This window comes from Jaculus jaculus, chromosome 7, assembly GCF_020740685.1.
Source record: "Jaculus jaculus isolate mJacJac1 chromosome 7, mJacJac1.mat.Y.cur, whole genome shotgun sequence".
Classification (NCBI taxonomy): domain Eukaryota; kingdom Metazoa; phylum Chordata; class Mammalia; order Rodentia; family Dipodidae; genus Jaculus; species Jaculus jaculus.
The window spans coordinates 14,214,625-14,230,435 of record NC_059108.1 but is presented as its reverse complement, the minus strand read 5'-3'; the positions used below and the strand labels follow the sequence as shown (position 1 = coordinate 14,230,435).

Here is a 15,811-nt window from a genome sequence, read left to right as displayed (position 1 = left end):
TGCTCCAAATCAGCAGCTGTCTCTGGTATACGTACATAGTGGCCAAGCTGCTTCCAAACAGAAGACGGGCCTTTGAGCCCACCCTGACTCTGTAACATAACAGCTGTATGGCCTGCCTTGAAGAACAAGCTTTTTAATCTCTCTTGGGGTCAGACATTTCCTTCCTGAGAGATGCAGATGGCAATCCTCCCTACCGCACAGATGTGGTAGGGGAGTCAAGTGAGCGAGTGCACGTAAGGCATGCGCCATTCTCCCTGCCAGGAATACATTTCATTACGTACCAGCAATCCATCAAACAAGGGAGACAATGGCCCTGCCTTTTGAGAGCTTCTATCCTAGTGGAAATATCTTCTCCCTTATCAAGTTCTTTTCGTAGCACATCTAGCTGTGTTTCAGCTTTGCACAGGGTTCCCTCTGAATTCTCATACACCTAACTAACCTCACATTGAAAATCTGACTGTTGACTTTAGACCTGTAGTTTCAGTCACTCACCACTCTCTCTTCTGTCTTAATTTCAACTTCTTCTTTTTTTCCATTAAAGTTCCCCGTCCTGGGCTGGAGAGATGGCTTAGCGGTTAAGGCGCTTGCCTGCAAAGCCTAAGGACCCATGTTCGACTCTCCAGATCCCATGTAAGTCATATGTACAAAGGTGAAGCAAGTGCAAGGTTGCACATGGCCGCTAGGTGGCGCAGGCAACTGGCATTCGACTGCAGTGGCTGAGGCCCTGGTGTGCCAATTCTCTCTCTCTCTCTCTCTTGTTAAAAAACCAAAACAATGACGACAACAAGACCAAAAACCTAGCTGCACACCTAGACATACAAAGAAGACTGCTTTACACAGAACCCAGGGAAAAGCAGTTCTCTGTGATATGATGTCAACACCGTCTTGCACTTATGTGACATTTTGGGTATTTTAAAAGCTCTTTCAACTAACACGTCAGTTGAAGAATTTTATAATTGAGAGACGTGTAATGAATCGCCCAGTCTTCAGGCTGGTAAGTGATGGCTGGGACTTCTGTTGTCATAAGAACCGTTTTTCTCAGAAATCAGAATGCACGTGCTTGTGAAACCAGGCATTGTCGGCCATGTTTGCTGTGCTTTGGGTAAATGTCACCCCAAAGCCCATGTGTTAAAGGCTCCCTGTGGAGCTACTGGGAGATAGAGGCTTGATCAGGTGGAGCACAGTGGGAGGTCTTTATTCACTGGGAGGGGCCCTCATAGGGGACAATGGAAACCGGATCCTTCTTACTGTTTGCAATGAGGTGAATGGTTTTTTCCTTCCATGTACTCCTATCGTAATGTACTGCCTTGCCAGACACCCCCAGCAAAGGGGCCACTTGGTCATCCATTGGAACCCCCAAACCTATAAGTCAAAGCAAACCTATACACTTATAGCTTATTTAACTAAGGTATTTTGTCATGGGGATGAAACACTGACTGACAATACTGTTATACATAGTAACTTAATTTTTCATCGAAATATATATGGAGAAGGGTTTATTTTTCTCATTTTACAGATTAGTGACCCAGAGAAGCCAACTTACATAAGGTCACATAGCTAATAAAAGGCAGAATTTGATCTGTGTAATCTAGCCCCAGTATATTCACAGCATTAAAATTTCTATTCCAGGGCTTGACTAAAGGAACTTGCTTGCCAAACAGTCCCAGCACTTGGGAGGCAGAGGTAGGAGGATTGCCGTGAGTTCAAGGCTACCCTGAGACTCTACAGTGAATTCCAGGTCAGCCTGGGCTAGAGCAAAACCTTACCTTGAAAAACCCAAACAAACAACAACAAAAACCATGGTAAACTAAGTTTGACCCTCTCTAGCACCCATATAAAGCCAGATGCAAAGAGCTACCTTGTGTCTGTGATCCCAAAGCACCTATGACAAAGAGAGGCAAAGCTAGGGGAATCCAGAGATCACAGGCCTGCTAGGCTGGTGTTCATGTGCATTGTCAAGAGACTATCTCAAAGAAGGCAGATGAAGAGCACAGATATTTTTAAAAATTTTATTTATTTTTATTTGAGAGAGAGAGAGGGAGAGAGAGAAAGAGGCAAGTAGTGAGAGAGAGAATGGACACAGCAGGGCCTTCAGCCACTGCAAACAAACTCTAGATGCATGCGCCACCTTGTGTATCTGGCTTATGTGGGTCCTTGGGAATTGAACCTGGGTCCTTTGGCTTTGCAGGCAAGTGCCTTAAACATTAAGCCATCTCTCCAGCCCAAGCACAGACATTTTGACGCTGTCCTCTGACTTCCACATGTGGGCAGTGGCACACTTGTGCATGTGCATGCACACACAAACAAACACAAACAAATAAATAAGAATTTAAAACGTTCTACTCCAGCCCAAAACTAAAAAGAGGCTGCTTAGATATGCTCCTGGAACCTACTAGACTCCTCTATTTGGACGTCTTCCTCATAAGCCTTTGCATTCCCTTATTAGCTAATGTCATCAGTCATCAATGTAAGTTTTCAGGGTGAAAACATTTTAGGCATATGCTCACATCACTCATATTTGGGTCAAAGGTTTCAGCTTCAAGTTCAAATGTTGGTCTGTGTCTCCATGAATTAATTACCTACTAATTAACATGGGTGTATTTACAGTGGCCATGAGGCTTGCTGATAAAGTTACTTAGAAAAACCAGTGGGCTGTAGGGTAGATCTTCCTGAAACCCAATGGATCTCCCCTAGGCACCCATCAGTGATTTCATATGACATGCCAGCATGCCCAATGAAATGCCCACCTTCTTTACATTTTGCATTTTTTTTTTTTTTTTTTGAGGTAGGGTTTTGCTCTAGCCCAGCAGACCTGGAACTCTCTAGTCCCAGACTGGTCTTGAGCTCACCGTGATCCTCCTACCTAAATGCCTCTCAAGTACTGGCATTCAAGGCGTGTACTACCACATCTGGCTACACTTTGCTTTATTTTTAAACAACTTTTTATTCATTTTTATTTATTTATTTGAGAGTGACAGAAAGAGAGAGAAAGAGGCAGAGAGAGAGAGAGAGAGAGAGAGAGAGAGAGAGAGCGAGCGCGCAAGAATGGGTGTGCCAGTGCTTCCAGCCACTGCAAACCATACAATGAATGCATTTATTGACTTCCAACCTTCTTTTCTTTCCTTTTTATTTTTCAAACAATCTGGGACTCACTAGAATATTTATTTATTTATTGGGTTTTCGAGGTCGGGTCTCACTCTAGCCCACACTGACCTGGAATTCACTATGTAGTCTCAGGGTGGCCTCGAACTCGTGGCGATCCTCCTACCTCTGCCTCCTGAGTCCTGGGATTAAAGGCGTGCGCCACCACGCCTGGCTTGGAATACTTATCTCTTTTGTACAAGGAAAGAAAATTGCAAACTCCCCCAATTACATTTAGCTTGGAAGAATAAGAAAGGAACGCATAGTTATTATGAATGCAAAGAACATATTTTGAAAGTATTATTAAACTCTCAAAGTACGTTTCCTTTTTTCAGAGCTAGCTGTTGATACAGCAGGCATGAAGTGATGTGTCATTTTTTTTTTTTTTTACACAGCGCAATATGCTCAGATTTTGATGTAAAATGCATCAAAGAAAAAAAATAATTGGTCAGCACTGACCAAAAGTTTCTGCAAAATGTAAATGTCTTGAGACAGTGCCAGAAATTTCTCATGACTTCAAAGTGGGCATATTTCTGAATACAGTTGACTAAGTGAATTCAGTATAAATATTAAAGAATTCAAGTCTATGTTCCCAAAGCATCCTGCAGGTGCCGAGGACAAGCCAAGGCACTGCATTGAAAGAGTGTTGACCTTGAACCTGACTGCTCAAAGCTCTCTGCTCTGCTTGTGGCATTTTGCAGAAACGATGGGCACCAAAGTGACAAGATGATGCAGATACTATAACCCAAGCCATCCAGGGGACAGGGAAGGAAGGCAGCGGACTGTGTGAAAGGAATATGGGTCAGCGCTGGCAGGTGGCTCCCTTTCAAATAATATGGCTGGTGCTAAGGGGTATAAAATCCTGAAGGTATTCAAGGTAAATTTACTTTTGAAGCCATGTTGTTTTTCTCTTGGGATTTTCCTACCCAGTGAGGGTGTGTGTGTGTGTGTGTGTGTGTGTGTGTGTGAAAGAGAGAGCGAGAGAGAGACAGACAGACAGACACAGAGAGAGAAAGAGTGTGTGTGTGTGTCTGGAGCACGTGTGAGGGGTTTGGACCATGTTTTATATATTAATGGCATTTAACGAATTCAAAATCCTACAGGGTTAAGTTCTAAACATATATAAGTTTATTCTGCTTATCACCATCAAAGATCTTCACCCTTGGGGTAAGGGTAGTGGATTCTAACAATTTACTACTCATAAAGTAAAATAATCTTGCATCTGTCTGTCTATCTATGTCTCAATAATCTATTGATCTGTCTTTCATCCATTTATTTATTTATTTATGGTCTTGCTAATGTATCATAGTCTGGTCTGGAACTCTCTACGTAACACAGTCTGGCCTTGAGCTGGCAATCCCACTGTCTCCACCTCCACAGTGCTGGGTGCATACCACTGCGCTTGGATTTTCTTGCCTTTATGTTGCTTAGCAAACACCTCTTCCATGCTTTATGAGTACATGACTTCTACCAAATAAACTGCTAAGCTTTCCAAGGACAGAGACTCTGCTGAATCTACTTTGAACACAGTTGCCTTATCCATCTTCCCCATGTCCAGCCTCGTCCCCAGCACTTCACACCCTTGCTGAACTGAGTTGAAGTTCAGAATGTGGTTCAGTCATTGTAGCACTGACTCTACATATTCGATCACACTTTACTGTGTCTTATTTTGAAGAATTCTAATGTGTGCCCGGTGTACTGGCACATGCCTTTAATCCCAGCACTTGGGAGGCACAGGTAGGAGGATTGTGGTGAGTTCGAGGCCACCCTGAGACTACACAGCGAATTCCAGGCCAGGCTAAGCTAGAGTGAGACCCTACTTCAAAAAAAAAAATTCTAATGAGGAGCTGGAGAGGTGGCTCAGTGGTTAAGGCACTTGTCTGCAAAGCCTAACAACTGAGGTTTGATTCCCCAGTACCCACATAAGCCAGATGCACAAAGTGGTGCATGCATCTGGAGTTCATTTGCAGCTGATGGGGACCCTGGTGCACCCATTCTGTCTCTTTCTCTCTGTCTGTCTCTGTCTCTCTCTCTCTGTGTGCATGCAAATAAATAAATTAAAATTAAAAATGCTAATGTGTGCAATGCTTGTGTAAGGAAGCACCTACTTCTTTCAGGGACAGTTTATAACTTTTATTTCTTCTGGTGGGTTTTGTTAAGCGCGCAAAAAGTATTATGATTTTGAAATAATTAAGTTCCAAAGTAACATGCTTTGCTGTGTTTCCAAACTAATTTTGACCAAAAAAATTTTGTTTGGTACTTTTGACAAAAGCTGTAAATTGTACAAAATATTGTAATTTTAGATACATTAAAAATAATATATTCAGAAAGCTGCATCATAAGCACTTTCAATGATATTCTGTTTGTTTTGAACAAAATGACCATTTTGTTTCCACACAACTTTTAAAAATTACTGGATAACAAGTGAGCCAAATAACAAGATGGGCACAGGGCTGCACTTCAGAAAACATGACAGATGGAGCTGTCTTCAGACAAAACACCTTAGCATGGCCATTACATAACAGTTGATCACCCTGAAAGACATTTCATTTTTCAGAGCGCTTAAAAGCTTCCTTCTCTATCCACTGTGATTATATTTCACTGCCAATTTGAAGAAAATGAATTATTCTAATTTTGGATTTCACAATCAGCTTTCAGAGCCAGGACATAGTTGGTACTTAAAACAGCTCCCTGGAAATTATCATATAATTATTGTAAATGACAAAATAATATAATTAATCTTAACTACCTCAAATTAAAGTGTCTTCAGAAAATTACAAAACAAGGCAACAAGTAGAAGCACGTACAGGATTTCATAAGTAAGTCTTTTTTTTAAAAAAAGTTAACAGCAGGGCTGGAGAGATGGTTTAGCAGTTAAGGCATTTGCCTGCAAAGCCAAAGGACCCAGGTTCATTTCCCCAGGACCCACGTTAGCCAGATGCACAAGGGGGCACAAGCATCTGGAGTTCGTCTGCAGTGGCTGGAGGCTCTGGCATGCCCATTCTCTCTCTCCCTCCCTCTTTCTCTGTCAAATAAAATAAAAATTAAAAAATAAAAAAGTCAAAAGTAACAAATATCAAACCTGTCAAAGAAACTGAACCACAGTGTTGGACACAAACAAGAACAGATGTGAGGGCTGCATCCCACTTTACTGTTCAGTTCTGCTGTTCTGTTTTGTTTTAAAGGTAGGATCTTGCTCCAGCTCAGGTTGACCTGGAATTCAGTATGTAGTCTCTCTGTTCTGCTTTTTGAAACATGGTCTTGCTATGTAGCTCAGGGTGGCTTCAAACTTGTTATCCTCCTGCCTCGGTTTCCCCAGTGCTGGATTACTGGCGTGCATCACCACACTATTTGCTCTTAGATGGAGAGGGTTTTTGTTCAGTTGTCCTATCTGTTACTAAAACTGAAAACATGTTTTCATTTCAAATTCCAAAGCCATTTTTTAAAAAAATGTTTTTATTTACTTGAGGGAGAGAGAGAGATAGAGAGAACGGAAATGCTAGGGCCACTGCACACAAACTCCAGACACATGTACCACCTTGTGCATTTGGCTTACATGGGCACTCAGGAATGGAACCTGGGTCTTTAGGTTTTGCAGGCAAGTAGATGTCTTAACTATAGGCTCCGTGGTCTCAAGGGCCATGACTTTATTCCTCACACCGCGTGGCACCTTCCTGCCCACCTGGACAACAGTAACATAGACACTGTCATGGGGTTAGAATCCCCCGAAATAATCAAAGACATGAGTGACAGGATGTTTTAAGTGTTCTCTGCTATGTCAGCCTTTCCACAGAATGGAGCTTTTGTTTCCAAAATATTTGCCTAATCTGAAAGGGACAGGGGGAAAATGGTGAAGAATAGGAAAGTGTCTGAAATCTACTGGCGTGCTTAGGTCAGCCCAGTGCGATCATTGTTTTATTTACATATCACTTATTAATATGTGACAACAGGTATATATTTCTCTATGCACATATCTACAGGTGTATATAGATATGAAGTGATTTTTCATTCTATCTTTAAAGTGACCTTTATTGGATCAGACTTATTATCCCCACATCTGTAGTCAATTCTTTGATCTCTAGCCAGAAGCACCTGCACCTGCCTACGGCTTTTACTGTAAGCAGTACACACCTGGAATCCCGGCACTGGGGAAGCTAAGGCAGGAGCAGTGAATTATAGGTCAGCCTGGGGCAACACCTTGTCTCAAAAAAAAAAAAAGCTAGTTGTAACTTTTTATAGACTGTCTTTTGTTGATCTGACAGACACTGACCTTAAGGTTGGACAGACAGTTGTTGAGGAAAACATGCCACCTGTTCAGGAACAGCTGTTTCTGGCTGACACAGAGCAGACAGGTCACCAGGGGATACAAGGCCTGAGAAGAAAGGAGCCAGGCCCAGGATTACTGACCGGTTAACAAAGCAGGAAACACCCATTCCCTGTCCCCCACCGCCCTCTCCCCTGTGGTCCTGCTGACCAGAATAAACACAATGCCGTGCAACGCAGCCAGGTCCCCTGGGTGCCCAGCAGACAAGTATTTTGTGACTGCTTCCTGATAATGCTTGAAGGAACCATCTAGAACTGTGGCTAACGTATAGTCATATGTATGTTTCATGGACAGTCTGAAGGCAAACTGATTCACTAACTTTGTTTTCACTTATTAACTTTAAAAACAAACTCACCTTGCCAGATCACTTTCTCAACCTCCAGGAAAAAAAAAAGGCGCATGCATACACACACACGCACACACATGAAGCTATATTACTTTTGAAAATAGAATTTGGCTTTTTCACTCATAAATATCTCCTGGTTTGTCCTGGTCTTAGAGATAGGTGTATATATATTTTTATTTATACAAGTAATCTTCCTGTAGTTAAGGGAGATTCCTGAAAGAAATGTTATTTCATTGGTAAACTCTACCAAGACAAATTTGACCGCAGGAGGAATTTGCTTACGACCAAATAAACAGAGGAGCTACTGTAATTTTCCTGCTTAGCTGGGCCACTTTCCCACAGCAACTGGAGAGGATAGCAAAACCAGTGGGCAGCCCTGCCCCCCAGAGAACAGGCACACACCACTCTGCTCAGGTGGCCACACCTTAAAGGCGGCAGAAGACTTACAAAAGAATCTTAGCTGCCCTATCTGTGGATCTGGTTCTTTTTCAGAAGAGACAATTGCCAGTGGTTGAGATTTGGTGCTTCGCAATTCATTAATTTTTCTTTACAGTATGAACTTACTCTAAGAGGGTTTAAGGTGCAATTCTAACACCAGTTCCTAAATGGGTACAACTAGTCACAGTGAATGCCGGATGTAGGCAAGTGAGCAAATTCCTCCCCACAGCCAACCAAAGAACCCTGAGTGTCTGTTCAGGTCATGAGGGTGCTATGCATGATTTGGAGCCTGGTAGAGATCAGGTGTGCAATCAGCTATCTATTTCCTTCAGATGACCGCAACTCTAGCTGGCATACTACTTGCCAGGTTATAAACCATTGCTCTGTTCACCATGCTGGGCATCAGATGGCATCATCTTAAAGAGATTCCGTGTAGTTTTCCCAAGAATTACTCCTAGCTTTCCGAGACCCTTGCCTGTAGGCAACTATTTCCCATCTCTCTTTCCTGTTGTGTTCAAGGTTTTTTAAAAACGTATTTTAATTTAATTAATTTATTTATTTGACAGAGAAAGAGTGAGAGAGAGATAGAGAATAGGCGCACCATGGCCTCCAGCCACTGCAAACGAACTCCAGACATGTGCGCCCCCTTGTGCATGTGGCTAACGTGGGTCCTGGGGAATCGAACCTGAGTCTTTTAGCTTTGCAGGCAAGTGCCTTAACCGCTAAGCCATCCCTCTAGCCCAGCATTCAAGTTTTATCCTGGGTATCGGCTCGAAATTAGCCAATGTAGGCTCCTGGGGTTAAGTAGAGAAATTGCTATTATAATCTTTAGCCTATTGATTTGGGAAATCTCAGAAAATGAAACAACAAGCAAATCAAGCTCATCTTAAAAATAACTACTTGAAGCTATAGGACTAGAAGGGCTGTTTGAGGTTCTGTCTAGTCTCCTCATCTCACTGCGATGCATGTATCAGGGCTAAATGCAAGCTCGAGGGCTTGAAACGGTTAGGACTTTTCAAGAGAATTTCGCGTCATCTCCCAGCTGGGAAATCCTTATGTCTTTCAAGTAAATTTCTACCTAGGAATTTGAGTCTGCAACTTTGACTGTATTTGGGGTGGTCTCATAGTTACTAACCAAGGAATGCTTCTTTCGAGAAGAAAGTTCCAGTGTGGTATCATAGAGACTTTCCACGAAGTTTCGAAGGCAGGGGACATTGACTTCATTTTTTACAGCCTGAAACAGACACACACATGTGAATATTCTGCTATGGAATTGAGCCAGTGACCCAACCCGAAGTACTTAGAAATGAAAATGTATCTCACAGCAGCCACGGGGACAAGGATTTCAACAAAAAGCCCAGCCAAAGCGTGTTTGATGTCTTTGTCTTTGACCTCCAGGAAATAATGTGCACATTCCTAGGGAGTAGAAAAAGAACACAGGGAGGGAACATACATTGAAATGTCAAGTGAAATATATTTAAATAAATAATAGCTCTTAATTCAGCCCTATGCACCAACATAGCACAGTCTGTCATTCATTGTTAAAAACAAAATCACTGGATTCAAATATTTCGACAGGGTCTCAATGTTTGTCAGGGACCTAAGGACATTTCACAAGACTTGTTTTCTTTTCCCTCTCCCACTTTTATTTCAATTCGCTCTTCTGAAAGGTCGAATCATCTATAAACTGTAAGTACACAGGCATCCTCTAAATTTCAAGTATTCATTCCCGATGAATTTCTATTGATCACTTACTCTGTGTGGGGCCCTGGGCCCTTGACTGGTGTACAAACACAGATCCCTAGGGACAGAAACAGGAGCAGAGGGGCAAGGAACTTACAAGAGGTCCTGTGCCTCACAGCCTTGGGTACAGAGCTGTTTACTTACTCAGCCTGACATTTGAGGCTTGTTTATTATTTGGGTCATTTCTTAAGCAAGTCTGGAAGGCTTCCCTTCACCCCAGACAAGGAAACCTTTGGAATCGACTGTTCAGGCAGGATGTCTTTGCCTATAAAGCTACTGCCTAATGAGGGGATATATTTTGGTTGCCAGGGACTCATTCTATAGGAAAATTGGTCCTTCTCTCCTTCCAGGCCTTCCTTTTTAAAATTTAATATGTTTATTTATTTATTTGAGAGAGAGAGGGAGAGATAGAGGAAGGAAAGAAGGAAGGAAGGAAGGAAGGAAGGAAGGAAGGAAGGAAGGAAGGAAGGAAGGAAGGAAGGAAGGGAGGGAAGGGCGGGCCTCCTCCAATTGGAAACAAACTCCATGCTATGGGCCGCTTTGCATGTTGGCTTTGTGTGGGTCATGAGGAATCGAACTGGGGCCATGAACTTTACATGCAAGCACTGAGCTCTCTCTCCATCCCTTCCAGGCCTTCTGTTAGCAACTTCCTATGGCCTCTGTGAGGTTCTGTTTTCATTAGGAGTCCAACACTGCCTGTGCTGATGACATGTTGATTAGCTCTTGCCCTTAGAGTTACCACTGGGAAGACTAGCAAAAAGACTCCCGAAGGTCTTCTGTCTGTCACGAACTCAGGCTAGGCTGGGTGGTACGACCCTAGGAAGTTCTATATTCATAGATCAACATGTATCAATGGGTGAAAGAGATGAAAAAAAGATCAAAACCAGGAAATTATGTTGTACCCTCAACAGCAAAGATGGTATAGAAGTTAAAAATGAAGTTCTATTTTGGTGGCCTTGTGGCCTGGAGACACTCTATGAATTACTGTGAAGGTAAGATTATATATATACATACTAACATACATACATACATACACACACACACACACACACACACATATATATATATATATATATATATATATATATATATATATATATATATATATATATATTTAAGTGCAAATGGCCCTTGATTGCGTTTTGTCACAATAAATCATAAATTGAAAGTAGTATAAATGGAAATTTTGTGCTGGTTTGAATCAGATGTCCCCCATAAACTTGTGGTTTGAATGCTTGGTCCCCAGCTGGTGGTGGTTTAGGAGGAGGAGTCTTGCTGGAGGAGGTGTGTCAGAGTTCAGCTCACACTTGTTGCTTTCTTTCTTCTGCCCTGGCAAGCAGAGATCTCTACCGTCCTTTCCCTGCCATCATGAAGCTTCCCCCCCCCGAGCCTATAAGATAAAAGAAACCCTTTCCCCCATTGGCTGTTTCTGTTTGGGTGTTTTGTCCCAGTAATATGTAGATAACTACAACACACTTAAACTGCATGATCCCCCCTCAGCAGCATGGTCCACTGAGGGGTGTCTAGACTCTCCTGATGAGAGCAGGTGCTGTGGAAATGAATGTAGGCCATCTCTCTAGTGCTCAAAACAAAACAAAAGTAAAGGCTAGGGATTTAGCTCATTGGCAGGGTGCTTGCTTAGCATGAACAAGGCTCTGGGTTCAATTGTCCGTACTGCAAACACTTTGTAAAACATGTGAAATATTGTGGCTACTCCATGTTTACGCCTGATAGCATCGTAAAGGTGGACCATTGTAGGTCGAACCTTCCTAAGTTGGGTACTGCCTGCAAGGGTTCCCATATTCCAGCTGCATCACGACCAGCTTAGGCTCCTTCGTAGGAACTCTACCTGCATAAACTGAAGTGACGCCTCGAAGTCCTCCACGGGATACATCTTAATCCGGAAGAATTTCATCCCCATGATCAAGCTGATGATGCTCTGTACCACATACGGGTTCTGCTCTTTGTGCCGCAATTCTTTCAGCTCGGCCATAAATTTCTTCTTGACAGCAGGGAACCTAAGAAGAGAACAAAATGATTGGCCCAGCCTCGGGCAGGAAGGTGTCTTGCAAGACCCTGGCCCAGTGAGAGGGCCTCTCGGCTCAGGCTGTGCTAGAAGAAATTTCACGGAGAAACCAGGCCCGGATGAGACTCTACAACACACGGAGGCAGCATGACACTGAGCCTCCTCCCCGTCGATGCAGCTGCACTCTGCTTGCACACCCACAGGCACAAGCAACCCCTGAACAAACAGCTCTCCCTTCCACATTTGTACTTTCTTATCACGCGCCGAGTGCTAAGGAATTTTCCGTTTGTAGCTCCAAATCGCGTAACCTTAGAAACTTGCAACCCACCAATAGCGTAAAGAATTCAAGATGACGTCAGACTGCCTGCCACACTGTCTATAAACACTCTGAGCCATCAGAGCTCAGTCATGATTAGGAAGTTATTCCCCCAAGTCCATGTTGACATGAATAAATTTTCTGCTTCTCCTCTCTCTCTCTCTCTCTCTCTCTCTCTGGTGCTATCTCTGTGTGACTCAGTGTCCCGGAACAAGGTGAGGTACAAAGACTGTCATATCATCAGGACTCGGATTTGTTAGAGCCCTGTCCCTGCTTGTTCATCAATGTGCTCCACATCTTCACAACAGGCAGCAGCTCTGGTATTGTCTTTGAACTCTTCTCTTACTATGGCTTTTTTTTTTTTTTTTTTTTTTTTTTTGGTTTTTCAAGGTAAGGTCTCACTCTGGCCCAGGCTGACCTGGAATTTGCTATGTAGTCTCAGGGTGGCCTCAAACTCATGGCAATCCTCCTACCTCTGCCTCCCGAGTGCTGGGATTAAAGGTGTGCACCACCACGCCTGGCTGGTTTAGCTTTTTTTTCTTTTTTTTTTTTTCCCCAAGGTAGGGTCTTGTTCTAGCCAAAGCTGACCTGGAATTCATTATGTAGCCTCAAACACGAGGAGATCCTCCTACCTCAGCCGCCCTAGTGCTGGCATTAAAGGCATGCACCCCCACACCCCCCTGGCTTAGGTCTTAAACTGAGCACACCAACAAGACAAATGACCCTCCCGCTCTTCACCCTTAGCTACTTTCAAAGTACTTGCAGAAACCAAGGTCTACTGGGAGTGTCCAACCCTCGGACACTGACACAACGGTTTCATTTCTCTCTGCAAATGCACACTTGGAAACAGCGTGATTGAGTTGCAATAAACAAACTGAAGAAAAAATTATAATGTTTTAAAAAATTATTTTATTTTTATTTATTTATTTGAGAGTGACAGAGAGAGAGAGAGAGAGCGAGCAAGAGAGAGAGAGAGAGAGAGAGAGAGAGAGAGAGAGGGAATGGGCGCGCCAGGGCTTCCAGCCACTGCAAATGAACTCCAGATGCATGCGTCCCCTTATGCATCTGGCTAATGTGGGTTCTGGGGAATCGAGCCTCGAACCAGGGTCCTTAGCCTTCACAGGCAAGCGCTTAGCCACTAAGCCATCTCTCCAGACCATATAATATTTTTTATTAATTAATTTTTTTTTTTTTGTGGGGCACATTCATAGCTATCCCAGGCTGCAAGCTGCTCACAAGGCATAGATTTGAGAAGCCTATTCAGTGGTCGGTGTGTGCATAATGGCATATGAGGCTTGGCTGTTTCCGACAGTGACAGAAAATAATCTTTGTATTTGTTTTCTAAATAGTGCCCCAAATACTCTAATTTCCACTGCCAAAGTTTTCTTGTTCTTGTATAATTTTAGGTTAATGACGATGGACAAATATATTTTTGTTGAAGGCCAATCCAGTCATGGGAAAATTCAAATCATTTAAAAAATAAATTTATTTATTTATTTGCAAGCAGAGAGAAAGAGAGAGAGAGAGACAGAGAGAAGAGAGACAAACAGAGAATGGGCGCACCGGGGCCTCCAGCCACTGCAAATGAAGTCCACATACATGCACCATTTTGAGCATCTGGCTTTATATGGGTACTAGGGAATTGAACCTGGGTCCTTAGGCTTTGCAAGCAAGTACCTTAACCACTAGACCATCTTTCCAGGCCTCAAGTCATTTTTAAAAGGCAAAGATGAAGCTGGGTGTGGTGGCACATACCTGTGATCCCTATATTCAGGAGGCAGAGACAGGAGGATCATGAGTTTGAGGTCAGCCTGGGCTACACTGCAAGACCTTGGCTCAAAGAACCAATGACTGGCGCAGTAGCTCTGTGTACAGACTTGCCTAGAATACGCAAGATCGTGCATGTGCCCCCCAGGGCTGTAACAACAAACAAGAGAGATGAATTAGCTGTCTACCCCACGCACGGAATTTTACAATGGGATCTGATGAATGCGAAACACATACAAAGAGTGCAGTCCCATTTTCAAAGGAACGTAAACTATTTGTCTTGTTTGAAAGCACAATAATACTGATTATAGCAAAAGTAATGCCATTTGTATTTTTTTTTTTTAAAGAATAGATCTAAGGTAAAGAGGCTATAAAGCAGGAACAGATCTTCAAAGTACCTACGGGTAAAGAATGTAAATATGAAAACCATCCAAACCACTTCAGCCCAATGGCTGGTTTGACTATTAATTAAAGGAAAGAAAAGAAACAAAACATTCTAGGACTCATTGTTTTTTGGCTTCCTGAGTCTGTTAGCCTGAAGTTCCTACATGGGTTACATAGGTCAATTATCCTAATTGAGGAAGGGTGATGGTGATTATAAAAGCTAAACTTATAAAAGTCTCAGGAGTTTGGAAAACCTTGCTTCAGAGCGGAGACAGCAGAGCACACAACGGAAGAAGTAGACATATATATATCCTGTTACAAGCAGCAGTGCAGGGCGGCACTTTATTGGATTTTATGATTTACAGATTTTCCTTTATATTTATACATGTGTTTCTTAACAAAAAGGTTTCAAGAAGTCAATAAACAAAAAATATCAATAGCCTCAAGACATCTAAATATTTGGATAAAGTATTCTCTAAGGGGTCGTGGCATAGTTAAGGATATTTCAGGCTTTATTCCTGATCTGTGTGGTATTTTGTGGATTCCTATGAAACATCCACTTTCTAGGCCACATTATTAACTGGTCCCTTTTAACATTTCTGACATTTCTTAAATACTGCGGAATAGAAAATATCAGTTGCATTTGCTTTACAAAGAAAACCAAAAAATATATTACAGACTATAAAATTATGTCTTAATTTTTCAGGTGAGGAAACTAGCAAAAAATTAAAGATATATGTATATATCTTTAATATACATATATATATTTCATTAAATATATATATATATATATTTCATTAAATGTATGAAAATAGATTTGGTATCATACAACATTAGGGTGAAAATTTAAAAATATACTTTTGCACATTTCAGAATATAAATTCCAACCTCCAATGTCACCATGCTTCCTATTTCTTACAGAAGTAAACAGATGGTTAAGATGGTAACAATGACAGAAATCCACACACAGCAATACTCTACGCCAGCCATGGCTTCTCACTCATAGCAACTCACCTGATATGCCTGGTATTATTACTATCACACAGCAGAGATGTCTTGGCTTTTATTTATTTATTTATTTATTATTTATTTATTTTCAGTTTGTTTTTAGAGGCAGGGTCTCACTCTCACCCAGGCTGACTTGGCATTTATTCTGTAATCTAGGCTGTCTTTAAACTCACAGAGACCCTCCTGCCTCAGCCTCCCAGGGGAGGGGGCATTCTTGGAGTGAAGGCATGCGCCACAGTGGCCAGCTCCACAGCGGAGATTTCATAAGTTAATGCAGTGACAGAGCAGGAGTTTGAAGGTCATGTCTGGTTCCGCATC

At 42.3% G+C, this 15,811-nt stretch overlaps 1 protein-coding gene across 7 annotated transcripts in view; it reads right to left on the bottom strand.

Moving 5' to 3' along the window:
• Fry (FRY microtubule binding protein) overlaps positions 1 to 15,811 on the bottom strand; it is a 472,955-nt gene that overhangs the window by 166,821 nt on the left and 290,323 nt on the right. For all 7 annotated transcript variants that reach the window (XM_045154946.1, XM_045154947.1, XM_045154942.1 and 4 more), the window contains 4 exons: positions 11,842 to 12,010; positions 9,573 to 9,665; positions 9,385 to 9,483; positions 7,412 to 7,513 (listed from right to left, as the gene is read on the bottom strand). In XM_045154946.1, the coding sequence (XP_045010881.1) occupies positions 7,412 to 7,513; positions 9,385 to 9,483; positions 9,573 to 9,665; positions 11,842 to 12,010 (463 nt within the window). The remainder of the gene's footprint in view (positions 1 to 7,411; positions 7,514 to 9,384; positions 9,484 to 9,572; positions 9,666 to 11,841; positions 12,011 to 15,811) is intronic.